General features: G+C 40.0%; 1 protein-coding gene across 1 annotated transcript in view; it reads left to right on the forward strand.

Moving 5' to 3' along the window:
* Positions 1–21,519, forward strand: part of LOC137639547 (ATP-dependent DNA helicase DDX31-like) — a 254,114-nt gene that overhangs the window by 181,877 nt on the left and 50,718 nt on the right. Inside the window, exons 8-9 of the mRNA XM_068371813.1 lie at positions 10,010–10,073; positions 17,169–17,268. Of these exons, the coding sequence (XP_068227914.1) occupies positions 10,010–10,073; positions 17,169–17,268 (164 nt within the window). The remainder of the gene's footprint in view (positions 1–10,009; positions 10,074–17,168; positions 17,269–21,519) is intronic.

A 21,519-nucleotide genomic window follows, 5' to 3' on the forward strand; every position in this document is an offset into this window, starting at 1 on the left:
TCTATGCTCCTACTTATCGACTGGTATCACCCCTTGCCAGAGGTCACAGTTGCTGTTTGCTCCTCTCTCCAAGTTCCTGTTTCCGGAGGAGTTAATCAAGGAGATGGCCGCGGCTCTTATCCAGAAAGATACGCATGACCTCATGGCCTCTTCAGCACGTAAGGCTAAAACCTTACCTTCCGTGCCGAGATCTTACCGCACCCCTGTGGCTGATACACCTGCTACCAGATTCATTCCGCCCTTTCGTGGCAGAGCCCCCAGTAGAGGAAGTACCCGTGCAGACAGTCACCGGGGCAAGTCCAAAAAAGGTGCCAAGTCCACGAAAAGCAAGCTTTGACTTCCTTCCTCTCCAGACAGCTGTAGGAGCCAGACTCAAGACCTTCTGGCAAGCCTGGGAGAGCAGAGGTGCAGACGCTCAGTCTGTCAAGTGGCTAAGGGAGGGTTACAGAATTCTGTTCTGCCGCAATCCCCCTCTGACCACATCTCCCATCAACCTCTCTCCCAACTACAAGGAGAAGGACAAGAGGCTAGCGTTACATCAAGAGGTGTCGCTCCTGCTACAGAAGGAGGCAGTGGTGATAGTCCGGGACCATCAATCCCCGGGCTTTTACAACCGTCTCTTCCTGGTGGCCAAGAAGACAGGAGGTTGGAGACCGGTGCTGGACGTCAGTGCGCTCAATGCTTATGTCACCAAGCAGACGTTCACAATGGAGACGACGAAGTCGGTCCTAGCAGCGGTCAGGCAGGAGGACTGGATGGTCTCGTTAGATCTGAAAGACGCCTACTTTCACGTTCCCATCCATCCAGACTCCCAACCTTTTCTGAGATTCGTCTTTGGAGAGGTTGTGTACCAGTTCCAAGCCCTGTGCTTTGGCCTGAGCACGGCACCTCTTGTGTTTACGCGACTGATGAGGAATATTGCGAAATTCCTTCACTTGGCAGACATCAGAGCCTCCCTTTATTTAGACGACTGGCTTTTAAGAGCTCCCACAAGTCGTCGCTGTCTGGAGAGTCTCAGATGGACTTTGGATTTGACCAAGGAACTGGGCCTCTTGGTCAATTTAGAGAAGTCCCAGCTCGTTCCTTCCCAAACCATCGTTTACCTGGGGATGGAGATTCAGAGTCGAGCTTTTCGGGCTTTTCCGTCGGCCCCAAGAATCAACCAAGCCCTGGAGTGCATCCTGAGCATGCTGAGGAGGAACCGATGCTCGGTGAGGCAGTGGATGAGTCTAACAGGGACTCTTTCATCGCTAGCCCTGTTCATCGAGTTAGGGAGACTCCACCTCCGCCCCCTTCAGTACCATCTGGCAGCTCACTGGAACAAGGATATGACGCTCGAGACGGTCTCTATTCCTGTTTCCAAAGAGATGAGGGCTACTCTAACGTGGTGGAAGAACAGCATTCTTCTCAAGGAGGGTCTCTCGTTAGCTGTTCAGACCCCCGACCATCATCTCTACTCGGACGCATCAGACTCGGGCTGGGGCGCGACATTGGACGGACAGGAATGCTCGGGGACATGGAACCAGGAACAGGAAACGCTTCATATCAATTGCAAGGAGTTGTTGGCAGTTCATCTGGCCTTAATGAACTTCAAGTCCCTCCAGCTAAACAAGGTGGTGGAGGTGAACTCCGACAACACCACAGCCTTGGCGTACATCTCCAAGCAGGGAGGGACTCATTCGAGGAAGCTGTTCGAGATCGCAAGGGACCTCCTCATTTGGTCAAAAAGTCGAAAGCTCACGCTGGTAACGAGGTTCATTCAGGGCGATATGAATGTTACGGCAGATCGCCTCAGCCGGAAGGGTCAAGTCATCCCCACAGAGTGGACCCTTCACAAGAACGTGTGCAACAGACTTTGGGCCCTGTGGGGTCAGCCAACTATAGATCTGTTCGCTACCTCGATGACCAAGAGGCTCCCATTGTACTGTTCCCCGATTCCAGACCCGGCAGCAGTTCACGTGGATGCCTTTCTGCTGGACTGGTCCCACCTCGACCTGTATGCATTCCCGCCGTTCAAGATCATCAACAGGGTTCTTCAGAAGTTCGTCTCTCACAAAGGGACACGGCTGACGTTGGTTGCTCCCCTTTGGCCTGCAAGAGAATGGTTCACAGAGGTACTGCAATGGCTGGTCGACGTTCCCAGGACTCTCCCTCTAAGAGTGGACCTTCTGCGTCAACCTCACGTAAAGAAGGTACACCCAAGCCTCCACGCTCTTTGTCTGACTGCCTTCAGACTATCGAAAGACTCTCAAGAGCTAGAGGCTTTTCGAAGGAGGCAGCCAGAGCGATTGCCAGAGCAAGGAGGATATCCACTCGCAGAGTCTATCAATCTAAGTGGGAAGTCTTCCGAAGCTGGTGCAGAGCCAATGCAGTTTCCTCTACCAGTACCACTGTAACCCAAGTTGCTGACTTCCTGTTGCATCTTAGGAATGTTAGATCTCTATCAGCTCCTACGATCAAGGGGTACAGAAGTATGTTGGCAGCGGTTTTCCGCCACAGAGGCTTGGATCTTTCCACCAACAAAGATCTGCAGGACATCCTTAGGTCTTTTGAGACCTCTAAAGAACGTCGGTTGTCCACTCCAGGCTGGAATCTAGACGTAGTCCTAAGGTTCCTTATGTCATCAAGATTTGAACCTCTCCAGTCAGCCTCTTTCAAGGACCTCACTCTAAAAACTCTTTTCCTCGTTTGCCTTGCAACAGCCAAAAGAGTAAGTGAGATTCACGCCTTCAGCAGGAACATAGGTTTCACATCTGAAACGGCTACATGTTCCTTACAGCTTGGTTTTTTGGCTAAAAACGAGCTTCCTTCACGTCCTTGGCCTAAATCGTTCGAAATACCTAGCCTTTCCAACATGGTGGGTAACGAACGGGAGAGAGTACTTTGCCCTGTCAGAGCTCTTAAGTACTATCTTAAAAGGTCAAAACCCTTGCGAGGACAATCGGAGGCCTTATGGTGTGCTATTAAGAAACCTTCACTGCCTATGTCTAAGAACGCAGTTTCTTACTACATAAGGCTTCTGATTAGAGAAGCTCATTCTCATATGAAGGAAGAAGACCTTGCTTTGCTGAAGGTAAGGACACATGAAGTGAGAGCTGTGGCTACTTCAGTGGCCTTCAAACAGAACCGTTCTCTGCAGAGTATTATGGATGCAACCTATTGGAGGAGCAAGTCAGTGTTTGCATCATTCTATCTCAAAGATGTCCAGTCTCTTTACGAGAACTGCTACACCCTGGGACCATTCGTAGCAGCGAGTGCAGTAGTAGGTGAGGGCTCAGCCACTACATTCCCATAATCCCATAACCTTTTTAACCTTTCTCTTGAATGCTTTTATTGTTGTTTTGGGTTGTACGGTAGGCTAAGAAGCCTTCCGCATCCTAGTTGATTTGGCGGGTGGTCAATTCTTTCTTGAGAAGCGCCTAGGTTAGAGGTTGTGATGAGGTCCTTTAGTATGGGTTGCAGCCCTTTATACTTCAGCACCTAAGAGTCGTTCAGCCTCCTAAGAGGACCGCTGCGCTCAGTAAGGAAGACGTACTTATTAAAGGCAGAGTAATGGTTCAAGTCGACTTCCTTACCAGGTACTTATCGTTTTATTTGTTATTTTGAATAACTAATAAAAATGAAATACGGGATACTTAGCTTCTTGATTAACATGTATACTGGTTTTCACCCACCTCCCTGGGTGTGAATCAGCTACATGATCATCGGGTAAGATTAATATTGAAAAATGTTATTTTCATTAGTAAAATAAATTTTTGAATATACTTACCCAATGATCATGATTTAATTGACCCACCCTTCCTCCCCATAGAGAACCAGTGGACCGAGGAAAAAATTGAGGTGGTGTTGACAAGAAGTACTGGAGTACCTGACCACAGATGGCGCTGGTGAGTACACCCCCCTCTTGTATAGCGATCGCTGGCGTATCCCGTCCGTAGATTTCTGTCGGGCAACGGAGTTGACAGCTACATGATCATCGGGTAAGTATATTCAAAAATTTATTTTACTAATGCAAATAACATTTTTCATAAATTTGGTAAAAAAAAGCACCCTGCCTCTTATGCATTGTAGGTGATGATTGAGATCTCTTGTAGGCTTAGGCTAATCTTCTCTCTGACACTCACTAACCCAGCTTATGGTCAGTACCAGGTGTATACAAGGGATGGGCCAATAGACACATCTTATAGATCTCTACGGTAGTCTATGTCCAAGGTGCTAAGATAGAAACCAAAATAATTGGTGGAATATTGGGGGACATGCATGATGGTTATCATTTGAATGCACCGCATCTAATAAGTTTTTTGAGATAGGTTTAGGATCACCAAACTCTCTCGAAAATCCTTTTTTTTTTTTTTTTTTTTTTTTTTTAAGCATATTGAATAGTTTGTGCTGGAGTTTTAAGAACCTCCATTTTTCCTTGATTCCTTTTTTCGGCATCTTGCTTACAAAGGAGTCGAGTTACAGGGTCTGGTTTGGTAAAAAACAAAAAAAGTTGTTTCTTTAAATGATGGAAACAGCTTCCAACACAACGTCTCTCATTGATGAGATTCTTTTCCTCTATGCAACTGATCAACCCCTATTCCCCTTGTTGTTCCCAATTTACTTTCATATGAAAAAACCTAAATGATCAGGGATTTAGGCCTCACTAAGGGAACTTAGCTGTAAGACAAGGCTTGGGATGGTATAAGGAGCTGCTGTCTTTGTGGGTTGCTTTTGAGCCTGCTGCTGGTTCATAAAGATTACAGCCTTATGAAAGGAGGCCTCCTACTTCTTTAAAAAGGGCTGAACGCTTTCCTCCATATCTAGTAGTGATGTGGTCACTGCTACCGCATTAGCTGTAGCTTTGTCCTCTAGAACTCGGTGGAAAATTAATTTGGATAGAGGATCACTGTTAAAGAATCCTCTATCTAAACCTTCTCCAGATCGAAGGCAGTCCGCATGAATTTTGCTTTGGTAAAGATAATACCTCATAGGTAGGCTTAAAAAGTAACTATCTCCAGCAGAAGTGGCCAACTGGGATTCCCCAATAGCTCTCACTTCAAAGGACATGATACATACTAGGCTAATAAGAGTCTGCCAAGCACTGAATACTGCAGTCTTAAAATGGTAAGGAACCAAATAAAAATTTGGTTCACATTATTAAGGGAAATGACTTCTTGAAAGCCTTTCAATTCCGTGAATTCCTCTAACTCTCCAATACTCCTAAAAAAATGGGCTACATTCTTTGGGCAAAATAAATCTCCTTTAAGCAACACCTCCCTCACTGATTTGAATGCCATCTCCGTCATTTTTGTAAATAAAAGGATTTTGACATAAGAAAAATCTATTTTTGGGTAATATAGCCATGTTGTCCTGATGAAAGTTCCTCAATGGTAGCTTTCTACTTGGAATATTTCTGAGAGTGATATACCGTAGAACTTTACCTTTAGAGGTATGACGGAGTTCTAACCTCTGGACCAAATATCCCGAGAGATATCGTGTATACATCAGGGATGTGTTTAAAACAAGCCACGGCTATCCTTCCTCGAATAGAGTTAACATTGCCTCAAAAGATATGGGATAGGATTGGATACATGGGCGAGAGAGCCATTACAACTCCCGGTCCTAGTGTGCTACAACTAGTATGTTTCCTGTAAAACCATTCCAGAAGCAGCCATCACATAATGCAAGGCCTCACAATGAGAATTGGGAGGGGATGAAAAGTAAAGGGTAGGCCATCAGAGCAACAAGGCTATCTTACCCAAAAATAGACTTTTCCTATGTCAAAATCCATTTTTTGGCTCGAGTTATGTCGTCCTGATGGAAATGTACCAGAAAATTATTATTTTCAGTTGTGGCCAGGAGAGTTTTAACCCTTTAACCCCTCATAGACATAATCATACTTCCCTTAGCAATGGGAACTATGGTACCAAGCTATGAGCACAAGCGATATGTTTGTAAATATGTAGGAGCAAAGGAATTCAATAGCACAGTCCCACTCACTGTGAATAAGATCTTTGTCTCCAGTAGTCTATCAGACCGAAGTCTATAAAAGGAGGGTTAAAATAAATTTGAGGTACACTACTTTTAATTTGAACAGTAGGTCCAATAAAAGGAAACGCAAAAAGAACAGTAATCTTTTATTATTTCCAAAAATTCATAAATGTAACAGCTATCAGAGCAACATTATATACATTAAATATGTGCAGAAAACCGAATTTTTCAGACCCCAAAATTATGTAACAGAATAACACTCTTAACATAAGAGGAAAATATCACCTTTGACTCTATACAATTATCAAATACTACATTGAAAAGAACATTAATCCCCTTGCACAATGAAGACTGAGAAGTCCCAATTATACACTCCATAAGAGTAGAAGTGAAGTGAACAGAGTAAGGAAGGCTGGCTCAAGAATTGAAGAAACAGTGAAAGATGGAAATGGAAGGTTAAAAGGAGAGGAGGCAAGGAAAAGGTGGGTGGAATATTTTTAAGGTGTACTGAATATTGAGGATAATAGGGAGGTAGATATAATTGCTGTTGCAGGTGTTGAGGTGCCGGTGATGGAGGATGAGAATGAGAGAGAGATTACAATAGAGGAAGTGAAGAGAGCACTAGATGAAACGAGAGTAGGAAAAGCATCTGGTATGAATGGTGTGAGAGCTGAGATGTTGAAGGAAGGGGGTGTGACTGTACTTGAAGGGTTGGTGAGATTGTTTAATATGTGTTTTGTGTTGTCAATGGTACCAGTAGATTGGGTTTGTGCATGTATTGTACCACTATATAAGGGTAAGGAGATGTGCATGAGTGTTGTAATTCAAGAGGTATTAGTTTGTTGAGTGTAGTTGGAAAAGTGTATGGTAGAGTAATGATTAATAGGATTAAGAATAAAACAGAAAATGCAATCTTAGAAGTACAGGGTTGTTTTAGAAGAGGTAGGGGTTGTATGAATCAGATTTTTACAGTTAGGTGGTTATGCGAGAAATATTTAGCAAAAGGTAAGGAGGTGTATGTTGCGTTTATGGATCTGGAGAAAGCGTATGATAGAGTGGATAGAGACGCAATGTGGAATGTGATGAGGTTATATGGAGTTAGTGGAAGGTTGTTGCAAGCAGTGAAAAGTTTCTACAAAAGTAGTAAAACATGTGTTAGAATAGGAAATGAAGTGAGTGATTGGTTTCCGGTGAGAGTGGGGCTGAGACAGGGATGTGTGATGTCGCCGTGGTTGTTTAACTTGTATATTGATGGAGTGGTGAGAGAGGTGAATGCTCGAGTGCTTGGACAAGGATTAAAACTGGTAGACGAGAATGACCATGAATGGGAGGTAAATCAGTTGTTGTTTGTGGATGATACTATACTGGTTGTAGACACAGAAGAGAAGCTTGGCCGATTAGTGACAGAATTTGGAAGGGTGTGTGAGAGAAGGAAGTTGAGAGTTAATGTGGGTAAGAGTAAGGTTATGAGATGTACGAGAAGGGAAGGTGATGCAAGGTTGAATGTCATGTTGAATGGAGAGTTACTTGAGGAGGTGGATCAGTTTAAGTACTTGGGGTCTGTTGTTGCAGCAAATGGTGGAGTGGAAGCAGATGTACGTCAGAGAGTGAATGAAGGTTGCAAAGAGTTGGGGGCAGTTAAGGGAGTAGTAAAAAATAGAGGGTTGGGCATGAATGTAAAGAGAGTTCTATATGAGAAAGTGATTGTACCAACTGTGATGTATGGATCGGAGTTGTGGGGAATGAAAGTGACGGAGAGACAGAAATTGAATGTGTTTGAGATGAAGTGTCTGAGGAGTATTGCTGGTGTATCTCGAGTAGATAGGGTTAGGAACGAAGTGGTGAGGGTGAGAACGGGTGTAAGAAATGAGTTAGCAGCTAAAGGGGATATGAATGTGTTGAGGTGGTTTGGCCATGTTGAGAGAATGGAAAATGGCTGTCTGCTAAAGAAGGTGATGAATGTAAGAGTTGAGAAGAAGGCCAAGGTTTGGGTGGATGGATGGAGTGAAGAAAGCTCTGGGTGATAGGAGGATAAATGTGAGAGAGGCAAGAGAGCGTGCTAGAAATAGGAATGAATGGCGAGCGATTGTGACGCAGTTCTCGTAGGCCCTGCTGCTTCCTCCGGTGCCTTAGATGACCGCGGAGGTAGCAGCAGTAGGGGATTCAGCATTATGAAGCTTCATCTGTGGTGGATAACGGGGGAGGGTGGGCTCTGGCACCCTAGCAGTACCAGCTGAAGTCGGTTGAGTCCCTTGTCAGGCTGGGAGGAACGTAGAGAGTAGAGGTCCCCTTTTTGTTTTGTTTCATTTGTTGATGTCGGCTACCCCCCAAAATTGGGGGAAGTGCCTTGGTATATGTATGTATGTATGTATGTATAAGAGTCCATGCACAACACTTAAGAAGCTGGTTTAATCACAGTACCAGTGGCCACCACAAAGTGTTTGATCTCGTCCAACCGACGTACATAATGTTCAAAGAACACTCCTGAAGATTTTCATCCTGTGTAAGCCTGTAAGCCTTCAAAGGACATAGATTGGAAAAAATTTAAGGAAGAGACAACTTTCCTAGGGTCATGACCCGATAGTATATTATCTGAGTCAGCCCTTCTGATGAAATTAGTGAGTTTGGATTTTAGTCGTTTCAGAGAAAGATTACATTCTGTTGTCTCCCCTTTAAAAAGTTGACTGCCTTTAAAGACCTGACTCTAACAGGTAGGCCTTCCACAGAAAAGGATCCTCCTGTAGGTGATAATTCACTATCTGATATGCAAAATAAGATATAAAAGGGAAAGTTGAACAATTGTAGCTTGTGTCACGGATAAATTTGACATAATGCTAATATTTAAACTATAGAACAAACAGCTAATAATTCATAAAAGAACTGATAAACCCACTTTTATCATAAGTTCTTCAAAGTAATCCTTATACTACAGGTGTCATAATAAATTTCAACTAATCTTAAAATCTGAAAAAGTAAAATTATAATCTTTAGTTCTGTGAATTACTGAATTTACAGTATATAATTTTCAACACATATCAAACACTTCATGAATATTTATGAGCTATCTGGTAAACACATTTCATAAAAAAAACATAAAAAGATTTTACCTGATATTGGCGCTGTGGCGGGGATTTTGAAGAGGAGATACCTAAATAGTGCGAGACCTCTGGTTGTAAATTATCACGCCCCAGTATATTATATCGACACCTTATATAGATGAGCGAGCTGGGTTCAACCTGGCATTCCTATGCAAATTTTTCTCTGGTAATATATAGCAGTTATATTCCTTAGAAATGGTGCTTTAGGAGCATTTCACTGGGCGGTTAGAAATGGTGCTTTAGGGGCATTTCACTGGGCGGCACAGCTCGGAGCCCAGAAAAAAGTTTTTGCCAAAGACAATTATTTTATGTTTTTTTTTGAAAAAGTTCTCCATTGATGACAGTGTCACCCACCATACCCTGCCTTGTAAAGTAAAATTTGTCCTTTTTCCAGTAGACTATGAAGTTAATTCATTGGATTTTTAGTTTCATTGATATTCTTATGTAACATGTGAAAGCATGGTTTAAAGATTTATCTATACACATGTTAGAAAGAAGTTTCTCTAAAAGTACCATGTATTTGAGGTTAGCACTGACCAGAACAGAAGAAAAAACTTCCTTATTGGGTTGGTTAAGTTATGTTTGTAGATCCAAGGATACATGTTCAAATTCAGTCTCGGTCAGGAGCTGAAGTTTTATTCACAAATTTAATTTTCTTTATCATTAGTGTAAATAACATTTATATAAATGGAATGTTAGATTAAATTCAAATTTTAGGTATTTTTTCAGAAGTTAAATGTGGGTTGGGTCTATAGAAAGCTGTCCAGTACCTGAAAGTTTTGGCTAATGATGATTAAAAGATCACAAGCATTGCCTGTACAATTATAGGTTCTTAAGTATTGATTTATGTTTATTTTAGAAATATTAAAAATGTAGATTTATTAGTTTATATAGAAGTATTATTGCCGAAATTCAATTTTGATTTATGTTATTTGCAGATTGAAGGAGGTAACAATGCAAAAAGTGTTGGGAACACTGAAGTTCATATCATCAGAAGCAAAGGTTTGTTTTTTGTGGATTTGTGTTGTTATTAGTTTCCTAGCCTAGCCAATGGTAGAAGTTGCAAGTATCAAGCTTTACTGACAAGTTCTACAGTGTAAGAGCTAATGGAACAGATTGAAGAATAAGACTTGTGGAACTGCTCTATTTATCTAATAAAAACAAATTGTATTGGTTCATCCAATCACATCTCTATTTAGAGATTTCAAAGATTGAGATGGTTTTGACATATAATGAGAAGGAAGGAGTTGTAGTTAGCAGAATATATTAAATGCAGAAGTTACAGGTCAAAGACCAGTAGGAAGGACAAAAAAAATAAAGAAAGTGTATATATGATGACCCTGACCGAATATCAATTTAGGCAGATGACATTACCTGTGGATTACATATCCTCAAAGCAAGAGCTTCTCAACAATAGAATGAAAATTCCAGAATTTACACACTTTTTGGTAACTACAGCATCACCAGAACATCACCTGGTTGTGATACCAAATGTGGTAAAAGTTTTCATTCTCTTTTCAATGATGAGACTGGTCACTAAAGTGTTTAATACACTTGCGTTTGGTATAATGGTCTATTTCGTTGATTTGATTTTTTGGTCTGTGTTATTTAAATTAGTACAAGATTATCCCAGGTATGTCTCAAAAGTTTTCAAAAGCTGATTACAGTTGGAAATGCAGTTTTGATAGGCTATTATCTGTGAGTTTAGATCTTCACTCTCTGTGTACATCATGTCAGGATAAATATTGTACCAATACACACTGTTGGGATGGAAGTTATTGGAATTATGAAAATAAAGGACTTAAGGTTAACAATGCTAAACATATGAAGAAGAAAGATGATTCTAATATTGATCCACAATCAGGTGGTGTTAATATCTCCTAGATCAGTTAACCTATCTTCTATGCTAGACTTGGGCCAACTGGTAGAGATTGGTAGTCAGGATTTTAATACCTGGGACTTACATTCTAAGCTTAATTCATAAATTATCTCCATCAAAGCATGTCTTAATTTTATGATCAGCTGCAGAATTCATTGTGTCATTTTATGCTACCAGTGTTTCAAGTTTCTACCCATAATGTGTTTGAACCTGCCTTCAGTCTTTATTTGGATGATTGCTTGCATGCCTTTGCCTTACCAGTTACATCAGGCCTAAGCTTTCAGAATTCGTTAATTAATATTATTCATTCTACTATTTTTGCTGATAATGTGGGGTCTATATTGGTTCAAAGTAACAGTAAGAGAAAACATAGTCCTTCAACAATGGAAGCTTTTAGTTCTTCTCTTTTCCTATCTTTATCTTTGAACATGGAGTCAGTCATCATTTATATTTTTACTATTGCACCTATTCTGAGGCTCTATATTTTATGTCTCTGAAGTCCTAAATAGTTCTTGATGTTATGCAGACACATGCATTACCTATAACTGATGACATTTATATTCATGGATTATTGATGTGAATTAATGTCTTACCTGTGGCCCCTGAGGCTCCATTTTTTCTTCTGTTGCCTTTTGGAATTCTGAATATGTTTATGTTTTGTTGATGGCTGCTTTTTATCCTTATGTTCTTGCTTTCAGTGCTGATATTAGCGGTTCGAGAGACGTGTATTCTGGTGTTGTGAAATTTGGGTTTTCTCAGTACACAACAAGTGTTCCTGCTAGTTTAGTATTGTGACAGCCCTGTGGTGCATCGGCTGTTCTGATGTTTTCAGTTCTTTCATTCTCTTGGGCAACTGTCCACAGGTATGAATCCCTTCCTCAGGGGAGTAAGGATCTTTAATGCCTACCCAAATTCAGTCTTCTTGCCTCGATCATTCTCCAGGTAAAGATGATGATTAGATATTTGAGCAAGAATTTCTTCTTGTGTTTCTACTAAGTGTAAAACCAAAGCTTGAGACTTGTTCTACTTTGTGTTGTCCTCTGAGTTTGATGAGCCTCATCAAATTAGTTTATTTTTTTTTTCAAAGTATCATAGGTCTTCAAAAGTACATTTGATGGCTTTTAGGAAGGTGACAAGTAAGCTGTTGCCTGTGCAGTCTCTTTTATAGTTAGCTTCCCATTTGAAGCTTTACTTGTTGGCAGTGTATCATACAGGCAAGGTGCCTTCTTAGCCTGTGTCTGAAAGAAATAGATACTTCTTCTATCATCAACTCTGCCCCCCCCCCCTCCTTCCTCTTGGGACAACATTATAATTAAGAAATTTTCTTTGCTTTCGGAAGTTTAAAATTTGTTAAAAAAGGCAACAAGAAATGATGGATTTCTCAGCGTACAGGTGTTTACAATTACTTGTTTATATTTCTGAAAAGTTCATGGTGTAAAGATCAGTTTTGAATGTTTAAAGTCTCAACAAGTTTCTAATTTTAACAAGGTTTTCAATGGAAACTCTATTGATGGTTCTAGCAGCAGTATAGAAAGGATTGAATAATCTTAATAGGTTTGTAAGACATTTTCTGTCCCCAGGAGATTTTGTCAGTTCAAGTGCCTTATGTTTTGTGCTCAATAAAACCCTCAAATATTCACAAAAATTTCTTTTTTGGCGTCAGCCATGTCGTCCTGATGGAAGGTTCCTTTAGGCAGCTTTCTAAGGGATATTTGGCTTCAGTGATACTCCCTGAGGATTGACCACAGGTCTCCAGAATTCTAACTCCTGGCGCGAGTATCCTTAATATAACTCTTGAGGATATCGCATAATATCAGGGGACGTATTTCTTGATACGACACATAGCTATCTTCACTTTGAATAGAATTTTCGCTTGGAGGGGGAAGAGTGGTGAAATTGAAGGGGAGCCGTTATCATGGTTACCCTGTGGATCTCCTCCCGGTACCACCACAGCGAACTATTCCTTGTTGCAATTAAGCATGGATAGCCGCAGATAGAGTAGTTTCGGGTGGGGACTTTGAAATAAAGAGCTTGTCGTTCGTAATTGGCATGTACTCTGCATACCTCCAGGGATTAGTTTCAGAGCAGGATGGGAGATCTTGAACCCTGAGTCTCTTGTGAGACCCACGGGAGGCGGAGAGTTGAGCAATTGGCCTTTCCAGTTTCGCCTCCCTTTCTTCGCCTTGTTTGCGAAGACTCTCCATCAGCACTGTGAGATTGGCCATTGCCTGTCTCATGTCATCTGATGGAGGAGCAGAAGTGGAAGGTAACGGATCTCGAACCGGTACGGACGGAAGGGACTCCGATTCGACATCATCATCATCTTCAGGAGTCAAAGTGGACTCCTCCTCGTGACCTTCCCCCAGAAGGTCCTTCTCAGTGTCTGAAGACACTTCAGACATCCTCTCCTTTTGATGGATGTCCATGCCTTGCAATGCGTCGGTGACGTCTGTCTCTACGGCAATCTTGACGCAAGGGATCTCAGGTTGTGGCTGGGGTATGACAGCTTCCATACCCGCTTTAGGGAACAGCAAGATGGGCTTCCGTTCATTAGGAAGGTACGGTCCCGTGGCATTTTTCTGAAAACCACGTACCCATCTGCGCAGCTTCTCTCGTGCTGCATCCCTTGACTCTGCTGACTTGGGGTCATCAAAAGCCTCGGTAACCAAGGCCTTGCATATATTTCAATCCTTGGGGTCCCAGTACCGAAGAGGTCCCTTAGAAGTGGTGCAGGGGACACGAGCTCTGCACTCTATATGGCCGCAGAAGTCTTTGCTCCTGACGTTGCAGAAGACGACTTGGCACTTCACTTGGTCCTCCTGTAAAGAGAGGAAATTTAAATGAGTATGCGGTAGTTTATCTCATCTGATAAACAATTATATAAAATATTACTATTAGTATTTTAACCATTATAGCTTAGGATAAACAAGCTAGAAAGGAACTAGGAAAGACACATTCTTGTGTTTCCCATCCAGCCAATTGCTGTGACCTCCACCAAAATTGCTGTGACCTCCACCAAAATTAAAACTTAGTGTCTTCCTATTCAGGAAACTCGAGGGAAGGGTCTAACCCCTAGGGGTAAAGGAGTGTAACTTAACACTAACCTTTCCCAAGGTTTTAATAATGCAGGGTAAATTGTTAACTAACTAGTTAACAGTGTGTTGAAAGAAATCTTTTCTTCCAATATATGACTGGTCTTAACAATAGACTGGGCAAGGATACACAGGGTATGTTGGAAAATAACTACTGTATAATATATACTATAGTTTTCTGTTTGCAGTATGATCTATACTGCAAATATACTAGCTACTGTATAATCATATACAGTACTGTAGTTTAGCTGGCATATTGCCAGCTAGGCTAGCCCTGGCAGTGGGTGGGGTAGTACCTGGCGGCATCAGCCTGGCCGGCATGTTGCCGGTTGGGCTAGTACCTGATGGCACCGGCCCAGCCGGCTTTCGCCGACTGGGTTAGTACCTGGTGGAACTAGCTGACAGAGAGAGAGAAAGCATGGAGTGAAGGGCTACCTTATTAAGTGTTTGTTAACAGTTATTAAGGGTGTAAGTATATAATCTTACTGTCTTCCTCCAGAATGAGAGTTCAGATGGAAGGGGAGAATGAATCATTCAGGCTTACATCCAACCACAAAACCGTTGCCGGTCACTGCCGCTCCGGGTATGTGGATGGCAGTCCAACAGAGGACTGAAGAACACTCGACAGAACAGGGGTCTCCCACCGGCAGCCGTTGCAGCCGGCACAACCTTTCCCGGAGCCATGCGTCCACAAGGGAAGACTGAGTGACTAGACAACTGCTTATGTAGGTGCCCGGCTGGCCCCACAACCTACCCAGCAAGCAGTGAGATTGTAGGGCGACGGCCACAGAGATGCGATGGCTAGGCCATCGCTAAAGGACAGAGGGGGCAGCGAAAAGGGTCCTACATAAAGTGTGGAAGAAGGCGGCAAGGTTGCTGCCCCTCCCACACAGGGGAGAAACTCTGTTTCATTATCGGCGCCATCCTAGGCGGCAGAGGAATATATATTCTTCAGCCTAGGGTCTGCCAAAACAGTGTTAGGAGGAGGCGGCAGAATTGCCGCCACCTCTCAACAGGAGGGAAACATCGTTTCAGTGACGGCGCCATCCTAGACGGCAGAAGAATGTCTATTCTTCAGCCTAGAGTCTAGCCTAGTCTTCTAGACCGCAGGGGAGAAGGTGGCGGCATCATACAACCACTTCAAGTGTAGCCTAGGGAGGCATAGCCTCTTATGCCAGCAGCTGGAAGCAGGCAGTGGATTGACTACTCACCCTGCTGCTCTGCCGCCAGCAAAAATACTGAATACTCTGAGGTTCTGTTGAACAAACCAGAGCCGGCTACCCGCCGGCAAGGGTAAGAGACAGAAAACCCTAGCCCAGTCAAGCTGGAGTGTCTACTCTATGGCAGGACCAAGATAGGGTTGTCGCCTAAGGCGGCACTCAGAGGGAAGAGGGATTACCCTTAAACCTCCACAGGAGACGAGTATCGAATTATATAGTAATTCTAGGAGTTATCTATCTCCTTATGAATTGATAAAACGATACACGAGTGTAAACCGGGAACATGTATGAAAGTATACTAAAGCCCATAGGCTAGGTAGCCTAGCACAAGGCGAGACTTCGGTTACCTAAATCCCCGAATCTCTTAATGTATACAATCTATAAGGAGGAGGAAAAATATGCGAATATGTATATCTTTACAAGTATAATGTGCCTAAATAGCTTCATATTTTATTAATGCTATTACAACTAGGAAAGTCGTTCCATAACATGCATGAAGTAAACTGAAGCGCGTAGGCTATGAAGCCTAGCGCCGAGCGAGGTTCGGTTACCTAAATCGCCGAAACTATAGAGAATACAAACAACATAATATAAAAAAACTTCCTAGTAAAAACTTAATTGAATAGCTTAAAAAATGTTCATGCTATTACAGTCAGGGAAGTCGTTCAGCTAACTAAATAACACATGCGTTATGAACGATAGCTCCCATGGCGCCTCCGGTGATCGGCGAAGCTCCAAACACTTACAATTACTCTAATTTCACTATGAAGCAGGAGCTAAAAATTATACACTCAACCTTCCAGAGGCAGAAGAAGTTGGAGATTGCATAGTAAATCCTCAAATATCTAGCACAACGTTAGAGCAACAGGGAAAACCACCGAGCGAAACTGCTACGAAAATAGGAATAAGCGCCATCTTGAATACAGCGCCATCTAGATACTCAATAGTAGTACGGGAGGAAGGGTACCTTGATAACGGGTCCCCTTCTTTTTTTGCCACTTTCCCCCCTCGAAACGAAAATGCTATTCGGGGTGAAGATTTCTATGTGTCGTATCAAGATATACGTCCCCTGATATTATGCGATATATGTAAGAGAAATTTTAAGGATATTTGCGCCAGGAGTTAGAATTCTGGAGACCTAACGGTTAATTCTCTGGGAATATCACTGTAGCCAAATATCCCTTAAAAAGATACCTATAGGAACCTTCCATCAGGACGACATGGCTATCTCACCCAAAAATAGATTTTTCGCTTCGCTTAAAATCCGTTTTACCATTAAAACTTTGAAGAGTCACTATTACTTACCATGTACTGAATGTGCACTGGGGAATCAGTGATTAGTGAGAAATAAGAAAAAAGTACTATGATACACAAAAAGACAATTTATTATCCACACTTAACATTAGTCTATATTCACCAATTTTTAAAGTAATAGTTGATACAGTTAGTCTCTTCTCATAGATAATAACTTTCACATATTGAATTTTCAAAGATAGCAGCTTGTGTGTGGAATAAATGGATAAAGTTTTAACTTATTACAAGTTTTTTATTATGTAGTTATAGCTTTAGGGATATTTAATACATATGTAGGGTAGCTCACTAGAGTTAGCAAAGTCAGTTATTGGGGTTTAATCATGTTAATCATATTGGACTTACAAACTTTATAACATGATAACCCACTCTTGGAGTGCATCTTACTCTTATGTGGGTGACTACCATATAAGATAACATTTTAGCATATACTGTGATACAATATACTATCTGAGTGACTTAACATATATGCACTAAAAAATTGATTACATAAAATATAAATTATTGGAATAATGAATGATAAGCATGTAGGAAATTTAAGTTTTTTTGACAAATGCTCAAAGCCCAAGAAAATTAAAAATATTTATTTTTTCAGTCTGGTCATCATGCCCTTGAAGAAAGTGCTACTGGTCTTCAGCTCCGAGTAGAAAACCTGCTGCTAGCAGATAAACATCTCCATGACTTGGCTAAGAAAGGTTTGTTTATACATAGTTTCAATTAGCATTGTATCAGTGCTTGCATTTGAAGTAACTATTGAAAGTCAGTCATTGGTCATTTGTAGCAGGTACAGTGAATCCATTGTGAATGATTGGCTGGGGAAAGGAGTCACAGGATGCTTGATGTTAGTCAGTATGGTTTTAGATTCCTATTAATATCAGTATAGTTTTTGAAAATGATTTTGATTAAATGCAGTCATTTCAGCCTTTGTTTGATTGGGAAGTTGAGTTAAACTTACATGTATAAAAAGTGTACTGTCTTCCCAGTAAATCCGTAAGTACTATGTAAGTATATATTTTCCAACTGGACATCTTTTCCTATAGCACCATCACCTCTCACTGGAGAGGTCTTATGTTTAATCCTGATGTAACGTAGAAATTTAGTTTGTTAAAATTATATCACGAGAAGGACTTATCTCATGAAGTTACAACCAGCAATAGCCACTTCTGAAGTAATTAAACAAGTGATCCTATAATCATCATTTTAGGTTGATAAATTAAGGAGATTTTCCCTTTATTGTAGCTAGTTTGTTTCAGGGCTTAATAGATTTCTCCTTGGCACTTGGTTTTACTATCTATTTGAGCTTGGAATGGAGGTCTTGGTAGCTTCTAGTTCTACTTGATGAGTGAGTCATCATCAACCATTTGCCTTGCTTCCCAATGTCCCTCATCTAGGTAGAGAAGAGCATGTGTGCTGACCTCATTTGTATATTCAGTTTCTGTGAGGTTGCACAGCAAAATTGTCTGCCCTCTTCTACCGTAATAATGCCAGATAACTTAATAATTTATTTATTCATCATGTACTTTCTCTCTGAATTTTACTCAGTATCCTTTTTCAATTAGCCTTGTTAATATTCGTTAGCTTTCATTGTTTCTTGAAGTGAAGTTTTGGTAAGAAGCCTAATACATTGCTGCCACTACTAACCATGTAACATCTGAAAGATGCCCAGTAGGTGGTATCATCTTAAGTCATCACTTTTGTTTCTTGTTTAGTGGTAGCATGGTTTCTTTATTTAAATGCCAGTATTGGTTTTTGTATAGTATTTCTCAAGGATATAATATTTTATTTATATCAATTGAGACCAAGATGTCCATTACAATTGGGCCTTGATATTCGTGGGTTCGATCTTTGCATTCACGATAAAGAAAACTGTATAACATATTCAATAAAAAGAAAACCACCTATTCGTGACTTTGGAATAAGTACAAGCGCTGGCCAATTGCTTTTCAACTGACCACACAAATCAGAACAGTCCATCTTTGTAGCTAACACATGTAGACTATTCAGTGAGAAATTCTTTGTATAGTAATTCTAATACAGTAATGTAATTTATAAAATTTTATCATACATACGTTATGTTTTAAGCAATATTTGATATATAATATATGATGCTGATGAAAAATATAAATATGTATTACAGTTAAAAGAAAAAAAAATTCTCTCTCTCTCTCTCTCCTCTCTCTCTCTCTCTCTCTCTCTCTCTCTCTCTCTCTCTCTCTCTCTCTCTCTCTCTCTCTCTCTCTCTCTCTCTCTCTCTCTGAAAAAATGTATATTTTGAAATTGGATTATTTATATTTAATCATGTACGCTTGAATATTTTTTTGTTAGAAGAATTGTTATTTCAATGAGGATAAGAAAATGATAATTTATATATAGTTATCAATGCCTTCCGTATTTGCTAACGAAAAAAATTACACTTTTTTTTTAAATCTTAAAATTACCATCATGTGAAGATATGAAATATTTTCAATTATAATTAAATCCAGTTTTAATACAGTACGTTACTCTGATACACCAGACCAAACAGGAGATTATTGTATAGCCTTCAGTTTTTTTAGCTCATAAATCGCTCAGAGCTGTCAACCTATACCGGCAACTGTCAACCTTTTATCTATTTCGACCACAATACATAATTGATAAATTGCAGAGGACTGGAAATTATGACCATTAATGGTTTTGTTCTTATCTTATGTTTCCAGAGATTTATTTGTAAGAAATTAAATTTTTCTGTTAAGAAATAAGAGATAGAGGAAAAATATTTCTTTATGAAACAAACAAAATTATGGCTAATGTATTTACTTTAATTGCTTTGACATACTGTACAAGTATTTCTACGCATGAGCTTAGTTCTTGAACGAAGTAAATTCGTAAGTTGAGGAACTACTGTGTGTGTATATATATATATATATATATATATATATATATATATATATATATATGTGTGTGTGTGTGTGTGTGTGTGTGTGTATATATATATATATATATATATATATAGTTAATAAATAAAGCTTGGCCAGTGGGTACTGATTAATTGGGATTCCCAATGTACTTAGTGCCTGTTTTATATATATTATATATATATATATATATATATATATATATATATATATATATATATATATATATATATATATATATATATATATATTTATATATATATATATATATATATATATATATATATATATATATATATATATATATATACACTGTACAGTGATGCCTCAGGATACGAAAGTAATCCGTTCAGGATGCGGTTTCGTATCCTGAGTCGCATTTTACATGTGAATAGCCTAATCCGTTCCAAGCCTTACAAAAAGTCACCTTTTCTTCCATAAACACGCTAAACTTTAGTAATAAACATGCAATGCAGCCATTTCTATCATTCAATAATTAACCCAACCGTTAAAAAAACCTTAATCCATTCCAGAAATCACTATGAGATTATTCAATAATGTAGTTATAGCCAAGTTATCCCCCCCAAGCCCTAAGAAAACGGTCCGTTTTCTTTACTACTGTATAAAAGTTACGGTACTGTATGTAAAGCATTTAGATCAGTGAAGGTGTATTGTTACCTGTACGTACACCTAAATTAAGGATTGATACCTCTACTCTGAAAAAAAGGTTACAGTTAATTAGTGTAACAAAAAAGTTGAAACTTACCTTTTGATTGAGACGATGTCCGATAGCGAAGTCGCGGCAGAGGAGGATGGCATAAGGCAGAAAACGTAACAAGTGACAGACTACGTACAGTAATTTACACACTTAACACATTAACTTTACGAAATAAAAAAATGGCAGAAATAATTAAAACTTAACATTACGTATGGAAAACTATAAAATGAAAGAAAAAATTACTTTAACACTTAACGGTAACATAAAACTTAAAATTGAATTTTTTTTTTTTTTTTGCTTTTTTATAACTTTACGTTTTTCATATTTTCTAAATCTCTTCTACTTCTTCATCACTTTCTTTTTTCTGTTTCTTTTCTTTACTTTCACCTTCTAATTCTTCATCACTTCCTCTTTTCTGTTTCTTTTCTTCACTTTCACCTTTGTCTTGGACTACTAATACTGCTGACCTCTTTAATAAGAAACTATCCATTGAAGCTTGTTTCTGCCTACTTTTCAACACATTTCTAAAATGCCTTAGGCAAACGTCATTGCAGTGTTAAAGCGCACGGTTGGTATAAACTTTTTCTGGATGTTCCTTTTCGACGTAGTCTGCCATTTTATGGAAACATGCAAGAATTTCCTTGATGTCTGCCGTTTTCAAAGGTGCAACATCCTCCTCATCACCGGTAGAGAACTGCTCTTGAACATCACTCACTTGCATTGTCTCCAACTCCTTCAGGTCGTCCGTCGTCAACTCCTCGTGGTGCTCCTCGATAAGTTCATCTATATCCTCCGCACTAACTTCCAGCCCCATGGAAATACCAAGATGTATGATGTCAGCCACCTCAGACTGCTGAATTGGTTCAGGATCGTCAGCGATCTCGGCTTCGCCTCCAGGCTTCCCGAACCCCTCGAAGTCTCGTGCAGAGACAGCATCAGGCCACAGCTTCCTCCAAGATGAATTTAGGGTACGCCTCGAAACTTCCTGCCAAGCGAGATCGATGAGTTTGAGGCATATCACGATGTTTAAGCGATCTTTCCAAAGTTCACGCAGAGTGAGGTTTGTACTCTCTGTGACTTGGAAATATCTCTGGAAGAGATGCTTCGTGTACAATTTTTTAAAATTTTAAATAACTTGCTGGTCCATGGGCTGGAGGAGAGGGGTGGTGTTAGGCGGTAGATATAGGACCTTTATGAAGGTCCTATATATATATATATATATATATATATATATATATATATATATATATATATATATATATATATATATATATGTATATATATATATATATATATATATATATATATATATATATATATATATATATATATAT

This window comes from Palaemon carinicauda, chromosome 4 (assembly GCF_036898095.1).
Source record: "Palaemon carinicauda isolate YSFRI2023 chromosome 4, ASM3689809v2, whole genome shotgun sequence".
Classification (NCBI taxonomy): domain Eukaryota; kingdom Metazoa; phylum Arthropoda; class Malacostraca; order Decapoda; family Palaemonidae; genus Palaemon; species Palaemon carinicauda.